General features: G+C 41.1%; 1 protein-coding gene across 1 annotated transcript in view; it reads left to right on the top strand.

Annotated features, from left to right (window-relative positions):
- Positions 1-535: 535 nt before the first annotated feature.
- The window catches only part of LOC121547274 (src kinase-associated phosphoprotein 1), a 46,998-nt gene continuing 21,195 nt past the window's right edge, over positions 536-26,338 (top strand). Inside the window, exons 1-9 of the mRNA XM_041858449.1 lie at positions 536-688; positions 1,487-1,592; positions 3,023-3,048; positions 3,204-3,320; positions 23,991-24,071; positions 24,181-24,264; positions 24,386-24,510; positions 24,635-24,698; positions 25,486-25,740. Coding sequence (XP_041714383.1) covers positions 649-688; positions 1,487-1,592; positions 3,023-3,048; positions 3,204-3,320; positions 23,991-24,071; positions 24,181-24,264; positions 24,386-24,510; positions 24,635-24,698; positions 25,486-25,740 — 898 coding nt within the window. The 5' untranslated portion in view covers positions 536-648. The remainder of the gene's footprint in view (positions 689-1,486; positions 1,593-3,022; positions 3,049-3,203; positions 3,321-23,990; positions 24,072-24,180; positions 24,265-24,385; positions 24,511-24,634; positions 24,699-25,485; positions 25,741-26,338) is intronic.

The following is a 26,338-nucleotide window of genomic DNA, read 5'->3' as shown; positions in this document are numbered from 1 at the left end:
TTTACTCTAAGAAAATCATCTCTGCAAGTGGCTGTCATGAGTATAGAACTTGTTATCCACGTATTTTACTAATGTGATGAGCATGCATTCATCTCAGTTAGCTAAAGAGTAGACCTGAGCAATTAAATAGAGTCAACTGTTACCAAAACATCAAGTTTTTTATTGTGGTCCAGAAAACAAGGTGTATGTATGACAATAACAAAGGAGTTGTCTAAACCAGATACTTCCACCCATGCTACCCGGTATTACCATATTAACTGGACTCTAATAGTCATACTTGAGGTTGGATGCATACAGCCAGGGACTTTGAATAAGCGGATGTGACATATGATATAACAACTGAAGAACAGCATTCAAAGGAAGCTTTTAGTCACCTCATGCTCCGCCCCATTTTAGCAAATATGGCTTTGCATTGGATGCACGCACGGAAATAGTTTTGGTTTGAGAACAGTAGGGTTACAGATGCTGTGTGAGTGTATGAGTGTAGTGTGTGAGTATACACAGGCTTTCATTTCAAGCAGTGAGCTGTTACGATATGACAGGGGTCAGGTCTACACAGATACTATAACCTTTCACAAAAGTATAGATCTGATTTACCGTATCAAAATTTTAATTGTCTGAAAATTCTTCTGGAACTTTGAGAGTAGGATGGGGACAGTCTCTGATGACATTAGGAGGCTTTTGGAGGGTAATGTATATATATATATATATAGTCTGTTTATTTTAAGCAGTATTAGTTAATGTACTAACATTGTCATAAAGATGTAGTACTCAATCATATACTTAGTGAGCTTTTTGATATATTTGACCTTCTTCCGTATAACTAGTATCATTGTTCATAAGAGAACATCTTGTATAACATTACTGCTATATTTAGGCCTACTGATTCTTTTGAATTGTTAAAACAATGCCTGTAGAATTCAGTGATCTATGTTAAAACTCATCAAACAATCTGGATTGGCACAGTGGCGCTGTGAACTACTATACATGTACCTTACTGTTGCAAGTGCCTTATGGATATCCATCATAGATTGCAATCAGATTCACCCTGTAGTGACAACTGTCAATGTTCCCAAACATGAACACTGGCGTTTGTCATATTTGCATGTACTAGCAACCTTGGCCCTCTGACCAACATTTGCATATGTTAACGCCTTTAGGTAGTATTACAATTAAAGGAATAAAGAAATCTAAACAAGCGCTGTAGTTCAACTTGTTTTTCCTGTGCCAACATGAAAGATAACATTGTTTCTGAAATGCTCGTGACTTGGAATACAGTTTGTGATTAAATGTCCTGGTGGAAATTGTAACACAAAAGATAATTGAATGGTTTTGAGGCACTTAAAATTGTAATGAGACACAAAATATCCTAAATGTATATGTATATGATGATATTTTATATGATGTCTTCTCAGGATTGTGATGTGCAGGTATAACATCTTTCTTCCTCTTATTAAATGTGTGACTTGCCTGACTTGTCTTTCAGACTGTGAGCTGTTTGTATCAGATATCCTACAGGACGAGAACCTCAGTAAACATGCCAAAGAAACACGGGACGTCCTACTTAATAACTTCAGGGTGGTCCACTCCAGGTACGTGGAAGTGCTGTTCCTCCCAGTTGGCCCCCTTTACCTCCCAATAAGAAACTTGTGTCACTTAAATCTTACATTAGATGTTCACATTTCCTGAGGCTTTTTGGATGATAGAACATTTTGATTTTAGAGGCTTATTTGTAGCTAGGTTTCCGTCCAATTGGCGACATATTTTCATATGAATATTCTAAAATCGGCATAAAGAAAAAATTCACATTTTCCCACCAGTGGTGTGTTACCACCAAACAGACTTGTTGAGGATAAAAATCAGTGTGTGATGATGTAGTGCACAGAAAATGTACTTTTTAGCTTAAGTTCAATGTGTTTCCATCACATTTTCAAATATAACGATAGTTTTGTCACAAAAACTGTTGCGTTAAATAGCAAATCTACTCCGTATACTTTGGTTTTGGCATGTGCGCTCTAGCCAACAGTTTGCAGATACAGTCAATAGTGTGCACCTGCAGCCCGTAATTCGGGGCGTTCCCCTTCGAGCATCCCATTGGTTCCTGCATTAACTTTATTGGCGGCTGGCATCCAACATTATTGTGCATTAACACCACCTACTGTGCTGGAGTCCTAACTTAAAAAATTATCAACATAAGTGTAAAGAGGGGTTCCTGCAGATGCAGGAATGCCCACATGCAGGGACGCCACCGAATTGCGGGCTGCAATTGTACCCTACTCGATACAGTCTATATGATGAGATTATTATGGATAAGAGCGAGAATATTTTTATTTTTCAAACGGCAGTCAAGCATCGATCATCATGTCACCAGAATCAGAAAGTAGCATCAAGGTCACTGTGCACTTTCATCACCCTGTGAAGTTCATTATAAATTAATCTGTAGCCTAATAAACTGCATGGTTTCCTGTAGTGGGAGGACCACACACCATATCATCGTGTGACTCCAGGTTTACTTTGATATGATGGTTATTACATCAATATTTGCGCATAAAGGCTTCCACCGCCATTTCTCGCATAATTCATTTTTACTGACACAAAAAGATCCCACCATGACAAACGAACAAATGATTCGTCCACATTGATACATTTGTAACTAAACATCCTGTTTCCATCACAGCTGTTGTGATTTGTTTTTATATGGTAGGACTTTACTCGCATAAAAACTGTGGACGGAAATGTGGATTGTGAAACGAAAACGTGTAAGGAAGCACGAGATGAAATGAATAGATAACTGTGATCTGAGATATCTGCACCAGAAACTAAGCCTTCGACTCTCTACTATGTGCATGGTAAAGGGTGCACTTGTTTGCAAGAGGTTGTCTTGTGGTCTGTGAAGCAGGAAGCCAAAGTAGGGTGTTTGAAGAAATTGGCAGAACTATAAACACCGAAAAACCTTAGAACCTACTTGTGTTATAATTAATTTGCAGTCTAAATTTAACTCATGTTCACTTTTATTTTGCAGAAATCCTCAGGAGTTTCCCTTCAGATGTAAGTGACTGCATATTTTACATCATAAAATGGTTGAATCCTTACTTGAGGTGTAACTTAGGCTATTTTGTGTGCATCTAATACTTTTCCTGTTTGCTTTTGAAAGTCCTCCCCCCTGGCCTCCCAACCCTGATGTTGTGTTGTTGCCCTTCTAGTTGAGTCCAGACAGGAGGACAGTTCAGATGACAACCAGAGCTCAAGTCTGGGCCGCTCGGCCCCCTCAGACGACCTGTCAGTGGCCTCTGACTACCAGGACGAGGGCTCTCCTGAGTGTGAGTAAAGGCTTGGTTTGTGTGTGTGTGTTCAATGCAACGTGCATATGTGTTAAAGGCCCAGTGCAGTCAAAATTCAGATTTTCCTGTGTTTTCAAATAATATTGTTCAACAGCTGATGAAACTAACACTGTAAAAGTGTGAAACAATGTGATTAGTGTTATTTCCTGATAGTTGCTGGTTGAAAATACAATTTACACAGGACCTTCCAATCAATAGGTTTTGCAGGGGTGGAGTGTTTGCTTGCCTGGTGACATCACCAGTCGCTATAAGTTAATAGAACATTAACAAATACAATTTCAAACCCCTCTGCTAATATCAGCTAGTTTCCAGGTTACATATCCATCCCATTAGGCCCCTCCAATTAGGTCCCTCACTCAGACCACTCCCAGACAGTCCTAGCAAAAATCTTGCTTGAGAAATAGATTTTTGCTAAAAAATCTATTTTTGTTTCATTTTGACCATTTTAATGGGAAACTATTACAGCAAGGTAATTAATTGTTACCCACAAATGATTTGATATTGAGATAAAAACAGCTGCATTGGGCCTTTAAGCATGTCAAGTGGGTGTTTGCTACATAATATTTGGGGTTTGTAAAGGGAAGATAGGGACTCTTGCTGTGCACTTTACCTGAATGATGTTAGTACATACAAGGGCTGTCAAGTAACAGCTTGCCCTCTAGTGGTTGGCTCTGCTGCACGAAGGGAGTGTTGGTGGGAATACTAGGGGTGAGGCTGGGGGGATTGTTCACACAGAACTGATAAGTGACCAAGAGCTCTCTCTAGTGGTGAGAGTAGTCTGGAGCCCACAGTGTATCCATCCGTGTGTACCGGGAGAGGCAGAGGTGTTAGTCAGTTTATCTTAGATCAGCCCACACAGAGTGTGCTCTGTAGCTCGAGGCTAATGAGGTGATTGATTAACCCTTACCCTGCTCTCCATTCCCAACTCAGTTTGAAATACAACACTGTACCTGAGAGGCCATGTGTGTTCCATCTCTCTCCCTTTATCAGTCTGTCTGTCTCTCTCTCTCTCTCTCTCTCTCTCTCTATCTTTAGTTATATGAGACATGGTAGTACTTGACTGGTTATTCAAAAGTGGCACAGTGGCTCACCTAGAGCCTTGGGTGTCCCATGCACTCAGTGGGTGTCATGCCATGACATAGATGATGGGCATCAGTTTCTGTAACTTCCTATGTATAACTTCTCCACTTTGTGAATTTAGCATGTTGCAATATCTATTTTCAAATGTCTGTTTGACACATTGAATGATTATTAAAATATAAAGATACACCATTATGTAACAAATGCAAAGCTATGCAGGCCTGTGCTTTTTCCTCATTTGTTTCCTGAATGAACTGTGTCCTCACCAAAGGGCAGCTGGAGTTCATAGTTCACTGTCTGTTCACTACCCAGAGTAAATGACAGATATGGCTTTACTCGCTTTGCAGGGCAGTCCATTTCTAAGGAAGAGGGTGTGTGTGAAAATAATGAAATGATGAGCCAATGGAATCAATGACATTTTAGAACATGTATTCATTGTTTAATTACAGAAGCTGGATATGCGCAGTGTTGGAGAGTAGTGAACTACATGTAGTTCAACTAGTAATTTAACTACATTTTGCAGTAGCTTGGTGGTAGTTCAACTAAATTCAAATCTAGGTAGTGTTTTCAGTAGTTAATTACTTTTTTGCCATGTAGGGGTGTTTAGCTAACTACTGGAACAACAACTTTTTAATATAAATAAAATATGGGTGAAGTAGGCTATAATTTCCTTTCTTTTTCAGCATCAGACCTGCCTAATTCTCACTTGAAACATTGTTTTTATGTTTAGTAGGCTAAATTACACATTCTCTTAACATATGACCCCAAAGTTCTTGCAGTTCTTGCAATTTATGGTCTATGACATTTCAGATTTACATATGATAACTTTTCGCGAAGTGGTTTGGATGTAGTGAACTACTTCTTCAAAGTAACTTTAGTTAAGAAAACTATATTTTTCGTCAGGGTAGCTTTAGTGTAGCTTAACTACTTTCGGTGTGAAGTAATTGGTAGTTTCGTAAACTATCTTTTCAGGGTAGATTCCCCAACACTGGATATGCGTCACTGATTTTAGTAGTATGGACCTTCCAGTCACCCAAACCACAAAGGCCTATATTAGGTCAACTTTTAACTCAGTAAAAATCCAAAAGGCAATCGCACATCTGAGCTATCTTTGTTGCAGGTGCATGGAAACAGTTGAATAAGATGAGAAAAAAGAAGAAACCAGCACACTGCTCTTGCTAGTATCACTGCTCTTTATTAAGCTTTACGTATCGGCCTCAAGGCCTTCGTTAGAGCTTTTGTGAGTGTTTTTAATTTGCACCCTTATGTAGACATTGCTCCACCCACATCCGTTCAATGCATATTTTTTCTCAACTCAGTAAAAATCCCAGATTTTTCTAATGGATTTTAGCCTTATGAGAATAATAAACAATATAATTGCAAAAGATAACCTATATACAATAGAACAAAGTACAGGGATTGAAAGAACAGCAGGAAGTAAGTATAGGAAAATTGATGTTATGGGTTCAGTTTGTTCCGCTATGTAGAGGAGACCCATGACACTCAGTAGGTATTTGACATGGGAATTGACTGCCTCTATTTCTCTGCTCCCTAACCTGAGTGTTGAATAAGTGTATTCGGTGTAGTCGCCGACACAGCGCCCAGTGTTGTTTCACTAAATGGCCTGGCCTGTTGTCTCCAGTGGACTGGCTGACACCAGATTTGTAATGGCTGACAGGAACAGATGGACCCTCTATTGTTTGCCTCCATGTCTGCATGGTAATGTGAACTGCGTTTCACCCGTCGACCACACAGATGACCTGACCGTGCCTGCAGCCTCACCCCAGCCCCAGTCTGGTTGACAACAGCCCCCATCACCACCCAGCACTCCTCCAGTGTGAGGAGGACTTGGGAAGCGGAGGGAGGGAAGTAGGAGATGGGGGTCGAAGTACTATGAGTCTTGGCATGCCGTTTTGCAGGGTCAAGTTTACGATCTGTCTTAAAAGAAGTATAGGGATGGCGTGTTTGTTTTGTGGTGATTGGGTGGTAGCTGAGGTGATGACAGTATTTGTATCAGACCATTGTATCAGGAGCGGCCAGAGGAGATTGGGTTTTGATACTGTATCTCTGCTTCCACAACGTTTTTGTAGTCATAATGATTGTGTTCATATATTGTTATCTCCTATATTTGTTCAGGTGGGTAGAAAATATGTGATTATTAATTTAGTAAAAAATCAAACATAGTGGTCCTCTGTAGCTCAGCTGGTAGAGCACGGCGCTTGTAACGCCAGGGTAGTGGGTTCGATCCCCGGGACCACCCATACACAAAAATGTATGCACGCATCACTGTAAGTCGCTTTGGATAAAAGCGTCTGCTAAATGGCATATTAGTATATTATTATGTTTCATAGTGCACATATTTGTTATTGAAGGCATACTTGACCTGTTCAAGCCGAAATGAACTCCAACTCTCAAACTGATATCTCACATAATGATTAGTGTCTGTTTATTGATCCCATTGATTGATATGATCTATTGACGAACATGTCTGAGTGGTGAGAAAGGTCTGTTCGTTAGAAGCAGGGGTAGGCAGCGCTACTGTGTAGTATCAGATAATGTAGGTGGCCTGGGCCCTTGTGTCTGCTGACTGATAGATATCAGAGACAATGGGCAGCAGGCCACAGCTCTGCCAGTGCCAACACTATTTCCTGCATCAATTTTCGGCCAATAGGAAAAAGGCCAAGATAAACATTTTGGATTTGAAATAGTCATTTTAGTTCAATTGTATCAAATGTTTCTTACATTGGGTCAATATAATGTAAATCTAGAATTTGAATTGCCAAAGAGTGTGCTAAAGTAAAATTTTTGTGTTTTGATTGGTATAATTTAGTTCGGAAAGAGTTCAAAAGGTGTGCTTTCAATGATATTATGCTATCAATTATAACTATGCTATCGAGAACAAAATTACATGGAGGAAAAAGGTTAGTGGGTAGTATACAGTATCTAAAGATGCACCTGCCCCAGTCAAAGATAACGCAGGACTAAATAAATAAAGAGATTTGTGGGGTTGTGGCTAGACCTTGAATGGCCTCTGTGTACTAAGTGCTTTTAGTGGAGGAAGCTGTTAAACCTAAACTTGGATGGAAAATTACTGAGGATAATAGTGGATGATATTGCCACTCATTTTTGCCATGTCTTCAATTTAAGCCTACTAGAAAGTATGTGCCCTCAGGCCTGGAGGGAAGCAAAAGTCCTTCCGCTACCTAAGAATAGTAAAGCCCCCTTTATTGGCTCAAATAGCCGACCAATCAGCCTGTTACCAACCCTTAGTAAACTTTGGGGAAAAAATAGTGTTGACCAGATACAATGCTATTTTACAGTAAACAAATTGACAACAGACTTTCAGCAGGCTTATAGGGAAGGACATTCAACAAGCACAGCATTTACACAAATGACTGATGATTGGCTTAGAGAAATTGATGATAAAAAGTTTGTGGGGGCTGTTTTGTTAGAATTCAGTGCGGCTTTTGACATATTCGATCATATTCTGCTGCTGGAAAAACGTATGTGTTATGGCTTTACACCCCCTGCTATATTGTGGATAAAGAGTTACCTGTCTATCAGAACACAGAGGGTGTTCTTTAATGGAAGCCTCTACAACATAATCCAGGTAGAATCAGGAATTCTCCAGGGCAGCTGTCTAGGCCCCTTACTTTTTTCAATCTTTACTAACGCTTTGAGTAAAGCCAGTGTGTCTGTGTATGCGGATGACTCAACACTATACACGTCAGCTACTACAGCAACTGAAATGACTGCAACACTTAACAAAGAGCTGCAGTTAGTTTTAGAATGGGTGGCAAGGAATAAGTTAGTCCTAAGATATTTCTAAAACTAAAAGCATTGTATTTGGGACAAATCATTCACTAAACCTCAACTAAATCTTGCAATGAATAATGTGGAAATTGAGCAAGTTGAGGTGACTAAACTGCTTGGAGTAACCCTGGATTGTAAACTGTCATGGTCAAAACATATTGATACAACAGTAGCTAAAATGGGGAGAAGTCTGTCCATAAAGCGCTGCTCTGCCTTCTTAACAACATTATCAACAAGGCAGGTCCTACAGGCCCTAGTTCTGTCGCACCTGGACTACTGTTCAGTCGTGTGGTCAGGTTCCACAAAGAGGGATTTAGGAGAATGACAATTGGCTCAGAACAAATGTACACGGGGAGCTAACATGAATGATATGCATGTCAATCTCTCATGGCTCAAAGTGGAGGAGAGATTGACTTCATCACTACTTGTTTTTGTAAGAAGTGTTGAATGCACCGAACTGTCTGTTTAAACTACTAGCACACAGCTTGGACACCCATGCATACCCCACAAGACAAGCCACCAGAGGTCTCTTCACAATCCCCAAGTCCAGAACAGACTATGGGAGTCGCACAATACTATATAGAGCCATGACTACATGGAACTCTATTCCACATCAGGTAACTGATGCAAGCAGTAGAATCAGATTGAAAAAACCCAGATACAAATCTTATGGAATAGCGGGGACTGTGAAAAGAGACACACACACACAGGTACAGACACGCATACACGCACACACACGCTAGCAGACACACTCTACACACGTACATTGTAATATTGTTGTATGGTGGTATTATACATTTTGTATTGTAGATATGTAGTGGTGTAATAATGTAATATGATGTACTGTTTTATCTTTTGTTTATGTGTAATGTAAGTGCCTTAATGTGTTTGGACCCCAGGAAGAGTAGCAGCTAATGGGGATCCCTAATAAATGCAAATACAAAAATACCTCAGATACAGATTATCTTCACTGAATCAGCTACAGTACTTAGCAATTATGTGAGAAACAGACCTGGCTCTCCGTGTGAGTGGTCATGTTGTCAATCCACTCAATGAACTTCTGACCCCTGGCCTCTTGGCTGGTCAACCTGTGACCTGTCAGAAACCATTAGCCTCGTCTATAATATTGACCTGGCTGCCAATAGTAACTCCACAGATCTAAGTTTCTTTTGACTTGGAAATACCCACCCTTCAGAATACAGAGCTGCCGGGAGATTCCTTTTCCAGTGTTCATTGGTGCATGGATTTCAAGCCACTCATGCTACTCATTTGCAGGATGCACAGAACATGTTAATTTTTTCCTTTCTCCTTCACTCTCTCCTTTTCCCTCGCTCTTCTCCTCTGCTGTAGTCAAGAGACACATTACAAGACTGGAACAGGCTCGGCATGATGCTGGCCCTGCCATCAGGGTTCAAAAGTTCACACTATTCCCCTGGGGCTACTGTGCTGCTGCAGATGCTGATTGTTTTTTCTTTCTCTCCCTGCTCCTTTTCTCTCACTCGCTCTCCTTCTGCGCCGTCTCTCCCTGTTTTGACTATTAATCTCCAACACTCTCTCTCACTCACGCTGCCTGGCAAGAGGAAAGGACTGCTTGAAGGGGGGATTTGGACGTCTTTAACTGAGGGGCATCCATCACTCCTCGCCCACACTACAAGCTCTGCCATGTTGTTTTCTGGCACCTTCTGTAAAAAGCTATTTTGTTTCAGATTTCTCCTTAATTTCCTTTGTTTAGATGTTTTTCTGGTGTAAGTCTTTGGTAAAACACACAGAGAAAACAGGGCAGTGAGAATGTCGACATGTAACAGTCTACATTAGGGGTGTCAAACACATTCTTCCCCGGGGGCCGCATTCAATCTTCGACGAGGTCCTGAAGGCAGCACTGAAAATGTGTTATATTTCCTCGCTGTCAAAATTAGCAAAATACATAGTTTTGGGAATTTTTCATGCTCCCTGACTGTTTAGTGATTTTTTTGCGAACTGGACACAGTAAAAAAAACTGTATGAATGTAGGTCCATTATAATTTTTGCACAGTTTTGATTTGGTTTTAGTCATTTTAAAGTATATTGAGTTCGTTTTCCCCCAGCAATTTTTTTCTCTCACATGTTTTTAATTTTTTTACTCAAACCCCCCGTGGGCTGATTTGGACCCCATCATGGGCCAGATCCGGGCCGCGGGCCATATGTTTGACACCCCTGGTCTACATAGACAGCATGCAGAGTGGGAAGCGCGGGCTGGGTGGTTCTAATCTCCCCCTTAGTTTTGCTATTTGTCTGTGACATTAAAAGCAATCACATGCGCTGGGTTCACCCAGAGGTTAGCCTTCCCAGGTACCTCCTGCATTCACCCCCTTGCCTCTCCCCCCTCCTGTCTTGCAAATTAGAATTTGATTTTTCTCTCCACTTGAATCCATTTCTGGAGATGAATCAAGTTTTGATGCCAAGCCCAGGTGGCCTGCTGATTTCTTAGGGTAATAAATGGAGAGTAGAGAGATGTGTTGGCCTGTGCAAAGACAGTGACACGACAGCTTCCAAGGCCTCTGGGATTACTTTGTTTAATTGTAGCTTTAATGTAGCACTTTGAGGTCATTAACATGCCCTTGTGGAGTTATTTGAGGATGCTGAGTTGGATGCATCCCTCTTGTTCATCAGGGATACCAATCGCCAATCGCACTGTGTGTGCCAGCGTGACAGGGTTGCCTGTACATGTGCCTGTACTTTGTGAGCAGATTGCTTATCTCCAATGGAAATGATCTCCAATGATTTATTGTAGCCTGTATTGTAACTTAGCCTTATCTCAGGGAAAAAGTGTGTGATCACTCTGTGTGGAAAAGAACACACCCAATCCTGGAACAACACAGTGGTTAATATATATATATATATTTTTAATACATACATACATACATACATACATACATACATACATACATACAGTTGAAGTCGGAAGTTTACATACACCATAGCCAAATACATTTAAACTCAGTTTTTCACAATTCCTGACATTTAATCCTAGTAAAACTTTGCTGTCTTAGGTCAGTTAGGATCACCACTTTATTTTAAGAATGTGAAATGTCAGAATAATAGTAGAGATAATTATTTATTTTAGCTTTTATTTATTTCATCACATTCCCAGTGGGTCAGAAGTTTACATACACTCAATTAGTATTTGGTAGCATTGCCTTGAAATTGTTTAACTTGGGTCAAACGTTTCAGGTATCCTTCCACAAGCTTCCCACAATAAGTTGGGTGAATTTTGGCCCATTCCTCCTGACAGAGCTGGTGTAACTCAGTCAGGTTGGTAGGCCTCCTTGCTCGCACACACTTTTTCAGTTCTGTTTTCATCTTCTATAGGAATGAGGTCAGGGCTTTTGTCACGTTTGTTGATTGAAGGCTCGGACCAAGGTGCAGCGTGGTAGGCGAACATATTAATTTATTAAATGAAACACACAAAACAACAAAATACACACAAACGTAAAGTTCTGCAGGCTACAAAGCAACCATACAAAAACAAGATCCCACAAACTAAGGTGGGAAAAAGGCTGCCTAAGTATGATCCCCAATCAGAGACAACGATAGACAGCTGCCTCTGATTGGGAACCATACCCAGCCAACAAAGAAATAGAAAAACTAGAATGCCCACCCAAATCACACCCTGACCTAACTAAATAGAGAATAAAAGGGATATCTAAGGTCAGGGTGTGACAGCTTTGTGATGGCCACTCCAAAACCTTGACTTTGTTGTCCTTAAGCCACTTTGCCACAACTTTGGAAGTATGCTTGGGGTCATTGTCCATTTGGAAGACCCATTTGCGACCAAGCTTTAACTTCCTGACTGATGTCTTGAGATGTTGCTTCAATATATCCACATAATTTTCCTTCCTCATGATGCCATCTATTTTGTGAAGTGCACCAGTCCCTCCTGCAGCAAAGCACCCCCACAGCATGATGATGCCACCCCTGTGCTTCACGGTTGGTATGGTGTTCTTCTGCTTGCAAGCATCCCCTTTTTCCTCCAAACATAACGATGGTCATTATGGCCAAACAGTTCTATTTTTGTTTCATCAGACCAGAGGACATTTCTCCAAAAAGTAAGATATTTGTCCCCATGTGCAGTTGCAAACTGTAGTCTGGCTTTTTTATGGCGGTTTTGGAGCAGTGGCTTCTTCCTTGCTGAGCGGCCATTCAGGTTATGTCGATATAGGACTCGTTTTACTGTGGATATAGATACTTTTGTACCGGTTTCTTCCAGCATCTTCACAAGGTCCTTTGCTGTTGTTCTTGGATTGATTTGCACTTTTCGCACCAAAGTACGTTCATCTCTAGGAGACAGAACGCGTCTCCTTCCTGAGCGGTATGACGGCTTCGTGGTCCCATGGTGTTTATACTTGCATACTATTGTTTGTACAGATGAACGTGGTACCTTCAGGCATTTGGAAATTGCTCCCAAGGATGAACCAGACTTGTGGAGGTCTACAATTTGTTTTCTGAGGTCTTGGCTGATTTCTTTTGATTTTCCCATGATGTCAAGCAAAGAGGCACTGAGTTTGAAGGTAGGCCTAGAAATACATCCACAGGTACACCTCCAATTGACTCAAATGATGTCAATTAGCCTATCAGAAGCTTCTAAAGCCATGACATCATTTTCTGGAATTTTCCAAGCTGTTTAAAAGGCACAGTCAACTTAGTGTATGTAAACTTCGGACCCAATGGAATTGTGATACAGTGAATTATAAGTGAAATAATCTGTCTGTAAACAATTGTTGGAAAAATTACTTGTGTCATGCACAAAGTAGATGTCCTAACAGACTTGCCAAAACTATAATTTGTTAACAAGACATTTGTGGAGTGGTTGAAAAACAAGTTTTAATGACTCCAACCTAAATGTATGTAAACTTCTGACTTCAACTGTATACAAATCGAGCTCTTTGGCATCAACTCAACTCGCCGTGTTTGGAGGAGGAGGAATGCTGCCTATGACCCCAAGAACACCATCCCCACTGTCAAACATAGAGGTGGAAACATTATGCTTTGGGGGTGTTTTTCTGCTAAGGGGACAGGACAACTTCACTGTATCAAAGGGACGATGGATGGGGCCATTTACCGTCAAATCTTGGGTGAGAACCTCCTTCCCTCATCCAGGGCATTGAAAATGGCTCGTGGATGGGTATTCCAGCATGACAATGACCCAAAACACACGGCCAAGGCAACAAAGGAGTGGCTCAAGAAGAAGCACAGTCTCCTAGCCAGTCTCCAGACCTTAAGCCCATAGAAAATCTGTGGAGGGAGCTGAAGGTTCGAGTTGCCAAACGTCAGCATCAAAACCTTAATGACTTGGAGAAGATCTGCAAAGAGGAGTGGAACAAAATCCCTCCTGAGATGTGTGCAAACCTGGTGGCCAACTACAAGAAACGTCTGACCTCTGTGATTGCCAACAAGGGTTTTGCCACCAAGTACTAAGTAATGTTTTGCAGAGGGGTCAAATACTTATTTCCCTCATTAAAATGCAAATCAATTTATAACATTTTTGACATGCGTTTTTCTGGATTTTTTTGTTGTTATTCTGTCTCTCACTGTTCAAATAAACCTACCATTAAAAGTATAGACTGATCATGTCTTTGTCAGTGGGCAAATGTACAAAATCAGCATATTTGAGATTCTTCAAATAGCCACCCTTTGCCTTGATGACAGCTTTGCAAACTCTTGGCATTCTCTCAATCAGTGGGCAAACGTACAAAATCAGCAGGGGATCAAATACTTTTTTCCCTCACTGTATATGTTGAATTGAAATGCTCAAAATTATAAATGCATTTATATTTTCATATAACTGCACATGATTCATGCCACAATGAAATTGCAACGTTAAAATGAAAATCGAAAATCGTTAATGGTAAACAGAAAATGGCAAATGTTAACAGAAAATCGTAAATGTAATGAGCAAAGTGAAATGGAAAGTGGCTGTTTTCATTTTCCAACTGTCCAATTTTTCTATTTTCACTTTCAAAGTGTATACAAATTGCTTCCTGGAGGCGTGAACCAGGAGAGAAACACCACACCACCATGTAATTGTACATCCCAGCCATGTCATGCTCGCTGTGCATTGATTTTAGGCTAGTGTAACCATCAGGGTTGAATCTGGTGTTTTGTACACCAGAAGAACATATTAGCCTGCTAAGCCAAAGCCTAGACAATTTAGTTTGGGGAGTCAATACAATTTTTCTGGTCTCAGGCAAAGTTACTCAACACAAGGCAAAGTTACTCATCACATGTGGGTTGTGGGTAGTCACCGAACCTCTTCTTCCTGGTTAGTTGTTTGCATGATGAGTAACCTTGCCTCATACCTGAAGAGTTGCATTGGCTATAGGCTTTGGTTTAGTGGACTAATGTGCTCTTCTGATGTGCAGAAGACCGTTGCTCAAACCCTGTTTGTTATATTTGTCATGTGGCTCAGATGGGTCTCTGTGAGGAGGAGGTCAAAGGATGGTGAATTGTAACTGAGGTGGTTCAGTGACCACACATGCATGATTAGTAGGCCTAACCTTGCCTGAGATCTGAAGAGTTGCATTCGCTCCCCGAATCAATGCTAGGCTTCAGCTTAGCAGGTCTATGCTTTTCTAGTGCGCAGGAGACCTGGGTCGGTTCGCACCCTGTGTGTTGGTTACACTAATTTAAAATCAATGTACAGATTTGCATACACTTTGAACATTAAAATGGAAATTGAAAGAGAAAATGCATTTCTCTTTTTCCTTTTACCATTTATTATTTTTATTAAAAAATTGTTGACCATTTCCAATTTAACCATTTTCTATGTTCATTTTAACTTTGCAATTTAATTGTGGCATGAATCATTTGCACTGACATGAAAATAAAATGCATTGATTATTTTCACATTCCTATTTAGCATTTAAACGCCCAAACCAAATTATTTTCAGCCTACGTTTCGTTTCAGGGCTGGGTTTTATTTGAATGTTACCACCCACAAGCATTGTTTATTAATCAGAAACAGCTGCAAAGCTGTTCTTCTTCGCGACTGAGATGAGCCAAACAGCCTTGTGTCCACTTGGCCGCCTGAGCCATGGAGCAAATTAAAATAGGTGGTGCAAATTTGTTGAATGGTTTTGACAACTAACGTTTTGTTTATCTACACACTCTACTGCTTTGATTGGTGTAACGTTAGCTAGACACCACAAGTGTCTATCCAGATAATGAAAAGGCACCCGCGAAAGAAAATTAAAGGAACTTATAGTTACATGTCTTGCGGCATGCATGATCATGAGCAAAGTCATTTTAACCAATCTTTTCACTTCCCCTGTGAGAACCATGAGCGCGGATGACTTGGCTTTGCTGTACTCCAGCCGAAGCCTGCAAGTAGCCTACCTACCAAAGGTTGCATCATGTCCATTACAATATAGAAAAACTCATATCAGCTATCTTTCAATAGTTATCCATATTACCAGAGCTTCATCTTATTCTTTCTAATTATTTCTATGGCGGATTCGCAATTTATGGAAGATAACAATAGATGGGGAAGTCAAAGATAGGCCAGTGGTTTCCATCTGTGGCAAAGTATTCCCTAAATCCTTTAAACATTACATTTTCGAACTGTCACTGATCACCCACCATAACCGCAAGGCAGCAGTATTATATTTTTTTCTGTACAGACTTCCTTCTTTTCACTCTGTCATTTAGGTTAGTATTGTGGAGTAAATACAATGTTGTTGATCCATCCTCAGTTTTCTCCTATCACAGCCATTAAACTCTGTAACTGTTTTAAAGTCACCATTGGCCTCATGGTGAAATCCCTGAGCGGTTTCCTTCTTCTCCGACAACTGAGTTAGGAAGGAAGCCTGTATCTTTGTAGTGACTGGGTGTATTGATACACCATCCAAAGTGTAATTAATAACTTCAACATGCTCAAAGGGATATTTAATGTCTGCTTTTTACATGTTTACCCATCTACCAATAGGTGATCTTTGCGAGGCATTGGAAAACCTCCCTGGTCTTTTGTGGTTGAATCTGTGTTTGAAATTCCCTGCTTGGCTGAGGGACCTTACAGATTAAATGAATGTGTGGGGTACAGAGATGAGGTAGTCATTCAAAAATCATGTTAAACACTGTTATTACACAGAGTGAGTCCATGCAACGTATTATGTGACTTGTTAAACACATTTGACTCCTGAACTTATTTAGGCTTGCCATAAAAAAGGGGTTGAATACTTATTGATTCAAGACATTTCAGTTTTTCATTTGCAAACATTTCTAAAAACATAATTCCACTTTGACATTATGGGGTATTGTGTGTAGGCCAGTGACTAAAACATATATTTTTAATCCATTTTAAATTCAGGCTGTAACACAACAAAATGTGGAAAAAATCTATGCTTTCTGAAAGCAGTATATATGGCTCTGGTTTCAGCTCTGTGGTAAGAATGATTGTTTAGGCCATAATTTACATATTTCTGACAGTGGACACATCTTGATTTTATTTTACTATATTTTAATTACATTTTCCTTTGGCAAATGCTATAAATATTCCCTCATTCTGAATTTATACAGTATTGGCCTACTACAACAATCTACTTACAAACTGACATGTTAGATTCAATATAATATAATGCCGATTTTGTTTTCAAATTATGATATTGATTTTAATCAATCGGTCTAAATGCAAGGTCATCCTTTCCTTGTTGGTGAAAAAAAACAATTGTTTATTTGCTATTTATTTAATGTAGAACAATGTACATTATCTTCTACTAGTTTTAGCCCTTGTTTCTCATCAAATAACATTTATTGGTACATTATCATGGCTAATAATGATCAATATTTCCCCACAAATTTAAGAATCACTGAGGTTTTCATTAGACAGATGACATGATCAAGGAAATATTAAAGTTCTAGACATGTCCCCCCATATTGGCTGGCTGATAAATCTTAATTTAGATTTGTATGTAAACAACAACAAAAAATATATTATTTTATATTTCCATAGAAAAACATTGTATTGCATTCGGAAGCAGTGACTGTAGGTTATGTCTTATATATAAGATCACTCAATCAATTTCGCTATAATAGCCTCTATCAAAACATACAATTAGTAAGGCAATTATTATCTTATCCAAAATGGCTTTAATTGTAATTTTTTTATGGTCAATTATACGTTAATCCCAGGTTTAGCTTACTTTGAATTTTTTGTTACTACTTCTCAGCTACCCACAATGTTAGCGCAAAACAATTGCACTTTGCTTCCTGATGTAAATGAGGCAACTGCCAATATGTATGCCATCTGAATCCCTATTTTTGTATTTATTCCCACTCAATGTGACCTAGATTTATACATTTTCACCCAAAACTCCCTCATTGATTTGCTATTGTATTCAGTGTTTTATCACAGATGGACAAACTCTCCTGTGGGCTGTGCTCCTCCATTGTTGGTATTTATATCCCGACTGTAGTTTTTCCAAGTGTCAGTGAGGCAGCTGAAAGCCATCCCCTGTGATTAGAGGATAATTTTATCTGCAGTTAAGCATTTGAATAGTGGTTCTAAATCTATGAGAGGGCATTTAGGGCGCTGGAGTCACTCCTTATGGCTGCCCAGTGGGAACCCCATGTCACATCGCAGTAAGATTTTTCCCTCTACCCCTGAACACTGGCACATGGAATGTGAAAGCAGCAGAGCCTGGCAGGACTGACACAATATTTTTCTCCTGCACAGAGGCACAGAAAGGCAAGAGATCTGCTCCCTTACATAGCCATTGGCCTACACAGAGGCTAATATTTTTTTTCTGCTTTGTATTATTTGACCTCTTGTTGCTATCACAATACCGATACATAACATACTGTACATTCTATTTACATAATTAAAACATGGACCTCTACTAATGTAATGTATGCTTTTGCTCAGATGCGTACATTACCAGATTGATTCTATATGCTCTGCATATCGATGAGTGAAATCCTAATCAGATCAGTGGTTGGAGTTGGGGGCAGGGAGGACATTTGGTCTTTAACCTCAGAGCCTCTCTGTGTCTCTCCTCCTCCCACTGACGGTGGCTTTGTGGAGGGATACACACACAGGGAAGGAGGCTCTCCTACTGTAATGAGGAGAAATGTCTCCATTTAGCCTGGACTGTGTGCAGATGGAGTGCTGGGCAGGGTGAGGGTGCACTGAGTGGATCCTTTTTCCTAATTAAGGACAGTGTCGGAGGGGGTCACACTGTCGCTCTGTCTTCCAAAGCAGCATTCCTCCCTCTCACTCCGTCCCCCAGGCCTGGGGAGCCACCCTCTGCCTTCTGGTTCACCTCATCACCAGGGTTCACACAGAGGTCAGGTCTTGGCCCTGTTTTATCTCTACTCCGACTCAGTGCAGTATCTTTCTCAGCAAAAGGCACAGGGAAGAGGCTAGTGCTAGGGATCCAAGGACTACTGAGGAGAAACAGTGTGGTTCCTATCCTAATCCTCCCCCTGTAAGAGGTGTCTCATCAATTCACCTGCTCTACTAACCCACCTGAACCAGCTTGAACCGTTCCAGGACACACCCATTTTGGCTCACCTAAAACTGATTAGGAGAAAGTCCATTCCTGGATAGGATGGTTAGCAGCTGTATATGGCAAGGCCCTCCAGGTAGCGATGAGTAATTTAACCCAGGTTATGTTGACACCTACCCAGGGTAGTTTCAAATTGAGCCAACACACTGAGTCTGGGCATCACCCTGCACACCAGGCAAGGCCACCTCCAGATTTTAATGTTACTCAACGTAAATAACTGACAGCCTCTTTACACCATTTATTGTTTTTATAACATCTTTGTTGCATTATGGCAATATAGATATAATATAATGTGTTCGTCCTCCCACCTACCATTTGCCTTCATTATGATTCACTCTCTAGCCAGCCTCTGATTGACTTGCAGCATAACTAAAGTGGATTTTAATGGGAGAATACATTAACTCCTTCTGGTCATTATCACATAAATCAAGAGTTTTTTTGCTGGATCAACTGCTGAGCTCATAACACCATGCTGAGACTGAGGGTGAATAACCAAATGAGAGAGAGTGGCCATGACACAGCTATGGCAGCTCACATGCATCATAGATCACTTTGGTTTAGGGGTTAAAATGGGGTTTTTGGAGGTGTATATCTGTTTAATTAATAACAATATAAAGTATATGAAGACACTAATTTAAACAGGAAAAGAATGAAATTGAAGTAGATGCATAGCGCTGAATAATTAATAATGCAATTTACGATTGATAGAAGAACAGCCTCCATCTGGGATTTGGAAGGAGTCTTCATTAGTTGGTGCTCTTCAGTTTGGGGAAAATATCATCTCATTGCTTCTTTATGTGTCTGTGTTTTACGAAACATCATAATTGAAACATATTGGATTCTGTATTTGTGGTTTGTGTGAATCATACATGTTTTTAATAAATATTTACAACTTTTGGCTCAAACCAAGAGTAGATACATTGTTATAGCTGTTGATACGTTTTTTCATAAGCTAAGGTATTGCTTGCTCTCAACCAATCAGAATCTGTCATACAGAGGGGTGGGATTAAAATATGTCAGGGGAGTAGGATTTCTGAATGTACAGTATGTGAACTTTAAGGTTACACTGCTACCTTGTGATAGAACCCTGGAACAATCAAGAATTGTTCTAAATCCCCAGCCCCTTAATTGTTGGTGAATTTTGTCCTCAAGCTGTAAGAGCAATTCCTTGACCGTTCCGATATCTTTTAAATCCAGTATGAAACACTTCCCTGGTTTATACCATGAGGCCTGGTCAAAGAGCTCCCTTTGAGGATGAGAAGCCATTGTTCTGTTGTCAAGCAGACCTAACCATCCCTTTGTTGACTTTATATCTCCTCAACTATTAACTGGGCATGACCTTTGAAGAGGGAAGGAAGTAGATGGATGAGGGGATTAAAAGGTGCCATGACAGGGAAGCAGGCCTAGAAAAATGAACAGAGCACTGGATGGATGAGGGGGGAAGCCTAATGACTGGGATTGTGTTATGAAAAGGTTCTCTTTAACAAAATAGTCTGTAGCGGCGTAGCGCTAGCTGCTGTATTTATAGCGACACGAGTCAGTCATCCACAAAGCAGGGTGATATGTGAGTGTGGTAGTGTCATGAGGTGTCTGGGACCACACTCTGAGCTGACCGCCAGTGACCGCCTCATCTGTCAGTAGAACCTGCGAGGGTACAGCGGACAGTGCAGCGTTACCATGTCACACACACACATAGGATGGGCTTATAACGCAAATCTCTGTTATGTTCCTTATACGGCATGTAGTTCAGATATTACTTTGATTCCATTGTACTCTGGACCTGATTTAATTTGCATACAGTAAAACAACAGGAGCAGATAGCCACTGACATTTTAGCTAGGGCAGGCTACCAGCTCTGTCTCTTCCTCTCTCGTGCTTTAGATTTTGTAATAAATGAGAGAGAGGCTCCACTCCGCTGAACGTTGGGGGGTTTCATCTACTTTGTTTGGACAAGAAGACTCAGTTGTGGCGCAGCGTGTCTGGTTTTGTTCGTAGAAAGTCAAGGTCTGGTTCAAAGGAGATGGATTCCAGGCCTCTTTCCCTGTCATCAGTGATCCGAATTGAATTAAAGGTCACCCAGACTAGTATAAATTGGCTTTAAATAACTCCTGCACCCCAAACCAAAGGGGTCCACCTGTTTCCCCATCCTCCCCCCTTGGTAACTAGGCTTAAGCCCGATGACAGGCACCTTGGTTGAATTCCATTCAACTGTGGAATCCTAGATGGAGTCGTAAAGATAGACAAATAATGGCCATTTAAAGTCAAAATGAAGACATAGTGGATGTTTAAATCAAATCAACTTGTATTTGTCACATGCTTCATAAACAACAGGTGTAGGCTAAACAGTAAAATGCTTACGGGTCCTTTTTCAACATTGCAGAGATAAAGATTTAAAAAATATATATAAATAGTGACACGAGGAATAAATACACATTGAATAACGAATAACAATTATGAGTAAAAAATAACATGGCTATATACAGGGAGTACCAGTGCCGAGTCGATGTGCAGGGGTATGAGGTAATTGAGGTAGCTCTGTACATATACAGTGAGGGAAGAAAGTATTTGATCCCCTGCTGATTTTGTACGTTTGCCCACTGACAAAGAAATGATCAGTCTATAATTTTAATGGTAGGTTTATTTGAACAGTGAGAGACAGAATAACAACAAAAAAATCCTTGGAGAGCTCTTTGGTCTTGGCCATGGTGGAGAGTTTGGAATCTGATTGATTGATTGCTTCTGTGGACAGGTGTCTTTTATACAGGTAACAAGCTGAGATTAGGAGCACTCCCTTTAAGAGTGTGCTCCTAATCTCAGCTTGTTACCTGTATAAAAGACACCTGGGAGCCAGAAATCTTTCTGATTGAGAGGGGGTCAAATACTTATTTCCCTCATTAAAATGCAAATCAATTTATAACATTTTTGACATGCGTTTTTCTGGATTTTTTTGTTGTTATTCTGTCTCTCACTGTTCAAATAAACCTACTATTATAAACCTACCTATTATAGACTGATCATGTCTTTGTCAGTGGGCAAATGTACAAAATCAGCAGGGGATCAAATACTTTTTTCCCTCACTGTAGGTAGGGGTAAAGTGACTACTTTTGCAGTATTACTTTAGTACCATGTCACGAACAGGATTTTTCTTCTGTACAGGCTTCCTTCTTTCCGCTCTGTCAATTAGGTTAGTATTGTGGAGTAAGTACAATGTTGTTAATCCATCCTCAGTTTTCTCCTATCACAGCCTTTTAAACTCTGTAACTGTTTTAAATTCACCATTGGCCTCATGGTGAAATCCCTCAGGGGTTTCCTTCCTCTCCGGTAACTGAGTTAGGAAGGATGCCTGTATCATTGTAGTGACTGGGTGTATTGATACATCATCCAAAGTGTAATTAATAACTTCATTATGCTCAAAGGGATATTCAATGTCTGCTTTTTTTTATTTCTACCCATCTACCAATAGGTGTTATTCTTTGCGAGGTATTGGAAAACCTCCCTGGTCTTTATGGTTGAATCTGTGTTTGAAACTCTCTGCTCGACTGAGGGACCTTACAGATAATTGTATGTGTGGGGTGTAGAGATGAGGTAGTCATTAAAAAATCATGTTAAACACTATTATTGCACACAGAGTGAGTCCATGCAACTTATTATGTGACTTCTTAAGCAAATTTGTACTCCTGAACTTATTTAGGCATGCCATAAAAAAGGGGTTGAATACTTATTGACTCAAGACGTTTCAGGTTTACATTTTTAATTAATTTGTATATAATAAATAAATAAAAAACATAATTCCACTTTGACATTATGAGTTATTGTGTGTAGGCCAGTGACACAAATATAAATGTAATCAATTTAAAATTTTGTCTGTAACACAACAAAATGTGGAAAAAGTCAAGGGGTGTGAATACTTTCTGAAGGCACTTTCTGTGAGTGTGTGAGTAGAGTCCAGTGTGTGTGCAAGACAGTTAGTGCAAAGAAGGGTCATTGCAGTTAGTCCGGGTAGCCATTTGATTAGCTATTTAGCAGTCTTGTTTAGCAGTCTTATGGCTTGGGGGTAGAAGCTGTTCAAGGTCCTGTTGGTTCCAAACTTGGTGCACTGGTACCGGCTTGCCGAGCGGTAGCAGAGAGAACAGTCTATGGCTTGGTTGGTTGGAGTCTTTGGCCCCAGTGATATACTCACCACCCTCTGTAGCGCCTTGCCATCGGGTGCCTTGCAGTTGTCGTACCAAGCGGTGATGCAGCCAGTCAAGATGCTCTCAATGGTGCAGCTGTAGAACCTTTTGAGGATCTGAGGGCCCATGCCAAATCTTTTCAGCCTCCTGAGGGGGAAGAGGTGCTGTCGTGCCCTCTTCACAACTGTGTGGGTGTGTGTGGGCCATGTTAATTCCGAGGAACTTGAAGCTCTCGACCTGCTCCACTACAGCCCATCTGTTTCCTGTAGTCCACTATCAGCTCCTTTGTCTTGCTGATGTCGAGGGAGAGGTTGTTGTGCTGGCAAGACACTGCCAGGTCTCTGACCTCCTCTCTATAGTCTGCCTCATCGTCATCGGTAATCTGTCCTAACACTGTCGTCAGCAAACAGCAAACTTGATGATGGTGTTGGAATCGTGCGCAGCCATGCAGTCATGCATGAACAGGGAGTACAGGAGGAGACTAAGCACACACCCTTGAGGGACCCCGGTGTTGACGGTCTGCGTGGCGAATGTGTTGTTGCCTACCCTCACCACCTGGGGGCGCCCCATCAGGAAGTCCAGGATCCAGTAGCAGAGGGAGGTGTCAAGTCTCAGGGTCCTGAGCTTGCCATTCTTTTACACTTCTACATGTGTAAGGGTCAGTTAATGACACACACCTAACGGCCTCTGAGGTGCAGAGTCATTGTATGACTGAAGCTCCAGACCAGGAGGGAGTCATCCAGAAACCCTTTCTAGTCATTCCCCACTGATATTGCAGTGGGAGCAGATGTACTGGACCTGCTGCATCGCTAATCTGCAGCACAGCAACAACAGCTGCAGAAGTACTGTAAATGTATTGATCACAGTTTCCCCAAAGCTAGCAGTGGTGTATTTGATCCAGGGCCTGGGGGACTGCTGCAGTGTGGCCTGTTGCTGCTCTCTGGGTAGGAGAGAACCATCTTCAACATGGAGTCCATGACAAATACAATAATAGACCAAAAATGTTCTGCCATCTTACATGTATCCTACTTTGTGATCTTCCACAGACTTTGAGGAGATCCAAATGGTGGCAGCCCAGGATCTCAGTAACATCTTGAAACAAGGCTACCTGGAGAAGAAACGACGAGGTACTTAGATGATTTAGACTATTATAATAGACATATGGAATGTTGAGTCATTTACAGACTTGTAGGAAGAATGACATGATTTGTTCTTTTCATTCCGTTTTCCATTTAGATCACAGCTTCTTCAGCTTAGAATGGCAAAAGCGATGGTGTGTCCTTAATAACACAATATTCTACTACTTTGGGAGTGACAAAGGTTGGTTTGAAACCCTCACATCACACTAAAGCAGACCATTTATCCATGTAGTTATTTATGCCTGGAACTCATACATGTGAACATTTGGGTGAGGGGATTGAGTTGACACTTCTTCCTTCAGACAAGCAGCAGAAGGGCTCCTTCTATATCAATGGCTACAGCGCAGAGCTGGTGGCCAACCTACGTAAAGACTCTAAGAAGAATGCCTGCTTTGAGCTGAGTGCCCCTGACCGACGCTCCTTCCAGGTGGGTGTACAGTACAATAACGATACGACTGACTCCTAACAATGGGATTGAATGACAGTAATGTTTCATAGCATACCAGTCTGACCTAATGATCATACTGTATGATGGTGACTATCCTCCCCAGTTCACTGCTAGCAGTCCGCGAGAGGCCAGGGAATGGGTGGACCAGATCAACTTTGTCCTGAAAGGTATGTCAACATATTTCCAAAGCTATTTCAAAGACACAGTAGTATGATATAGTGATAATTGTGTACGTTTTCTTGTCCTCTGTTAGATTGGTATTGCCTCACTGACTTTTTGGCCTGAAAGGGCAGAAAACAAACCATTTATATCCATTCCCAAATATATCCATCCCCAAAACAACCAATCAGATGCCTTCCGAACCTCCTCATCCGCCACGTCACAAGGCATTCATGTCATGCGTCCCCCCCAAATGATTTCCCCCTTACGGGAAATTGATTGGTGGTTGTTCTGGTTATCCTCTAGCGGCATTGATTTCTGCCTGGCCCATGGTGCATCACAGAGGACCTGATACCCTGTGTTGCAGTGCCCAGTCGCCAGCAATCACAGCGCTGCTCCATCTGAGAGAGGCGGGCTGCACCGGCTGCTCTTAAAGGGGCTGATGCGGGAAGTAACAGACACCCCATCATTTGTCTTGTCCTCTTTTACTACTAAACAAGACCCAGATATACATGGAGTTCCAGGCAAATATTTTGCTCTCTGTTGTTTGCTGTGGATTTATGCTGGGTAGATTTTTCCTTTTTCCCGCCAGCTGTTCATCAAAGGTGTCCACTAATGTCCAATAGAATGGCTAGATGTTTCACAGATATATTTTTTTAATATCAGCAAATGGGGAAGTCAGTGGACGCCATCTTCTACTCTGGGTCCTATGGATACTCAATTGGTTATAGCTCATGCTGTGCTCGATTTAGAGACACTGCTCATTATTTTATGCCGTGTCTGTGTCCCATGCAGATTTGAGTTCCAGCTTCATCCCCTTTGATGACGATGAGGAAGAGGAAGAGGAAGAGGAGGAGGAGACCTATGATGACATTGAGGGGGTGACCGGGGTGGCCAGCCCTCCCACTCGGCCCACCCCCGCCCCTGTCCCCGTCCTGCCCCAGCAGGCCAAAGCCTCTCTCAGTAGCCAGGAGGAATGGAGGCCCAGGCAGGGGGGGCAAGAGGGGGAGGAGGAAGAAGAGGAGGATGATATCTACGAGGTGCTCCCAGGTATGAGAACACACACACACACACACACATTCTCATAACCCCTCAGAGATGCAACACTATCACTGTAACTCAAAGACTAATTACACATTATAAATCATGTTATCCTAATAAGAGTGTCAGAGATCTGGCTGCTGTTACAGAAGAAATACAGGACTGTCCCACAGGCAGGTGGGTGGCTAAAGGGATCCTGAGAATGACCATAGGGGGCGACTTCTCAGTGTCATTATCCATCACTCCATTTAAGATACATCAAGATTCTGTTTTCCCTTTGCCGAAATCATTGATTGGAGAGATATGTGTCTTGCCTTTTCACCATAAAAAGACATCTGGGTTGGGTACAGACCCTGACCACAGATGGTGTATCGAATGACAGTCTTTTTCTTTCACTTTCTCACCCTATCACCTATCAATCTCTCTTTCCTTCTTTGGTCGCTCTCAGATTTTCTTAAAAGGCACTGGACATCGTGCATTGATTACAAACCTTGTTCTTTTCACATATTCCTTTTAAAGACTGACAAGAAATATACTTTCCTATTATTATAATTATTGTAACAAGTTAACTTTTTAATGGGTAACCATGGCTGTTAAGTTGGTGCAG

Source organism: Coregonus clupeaformis, chromosome 31, assembly GCF_020615455.1.
Source record: "Coregonus clupeaformis isolate EN_2021a chromosome 31, ASM2061545v1, whole genome shotgun sequence".
NCBI lineage: Eukaryota > Metazoa > Chordata > Actinopteri > Salmoniformes > Salmonidae > Coregonus > Coregonus clupeaformis.
The sequence above is the reverse complement of the archived record's forward strand: the minus strand, read 5'-3'. Positions and strand labels throughout refer to the sequence as shown.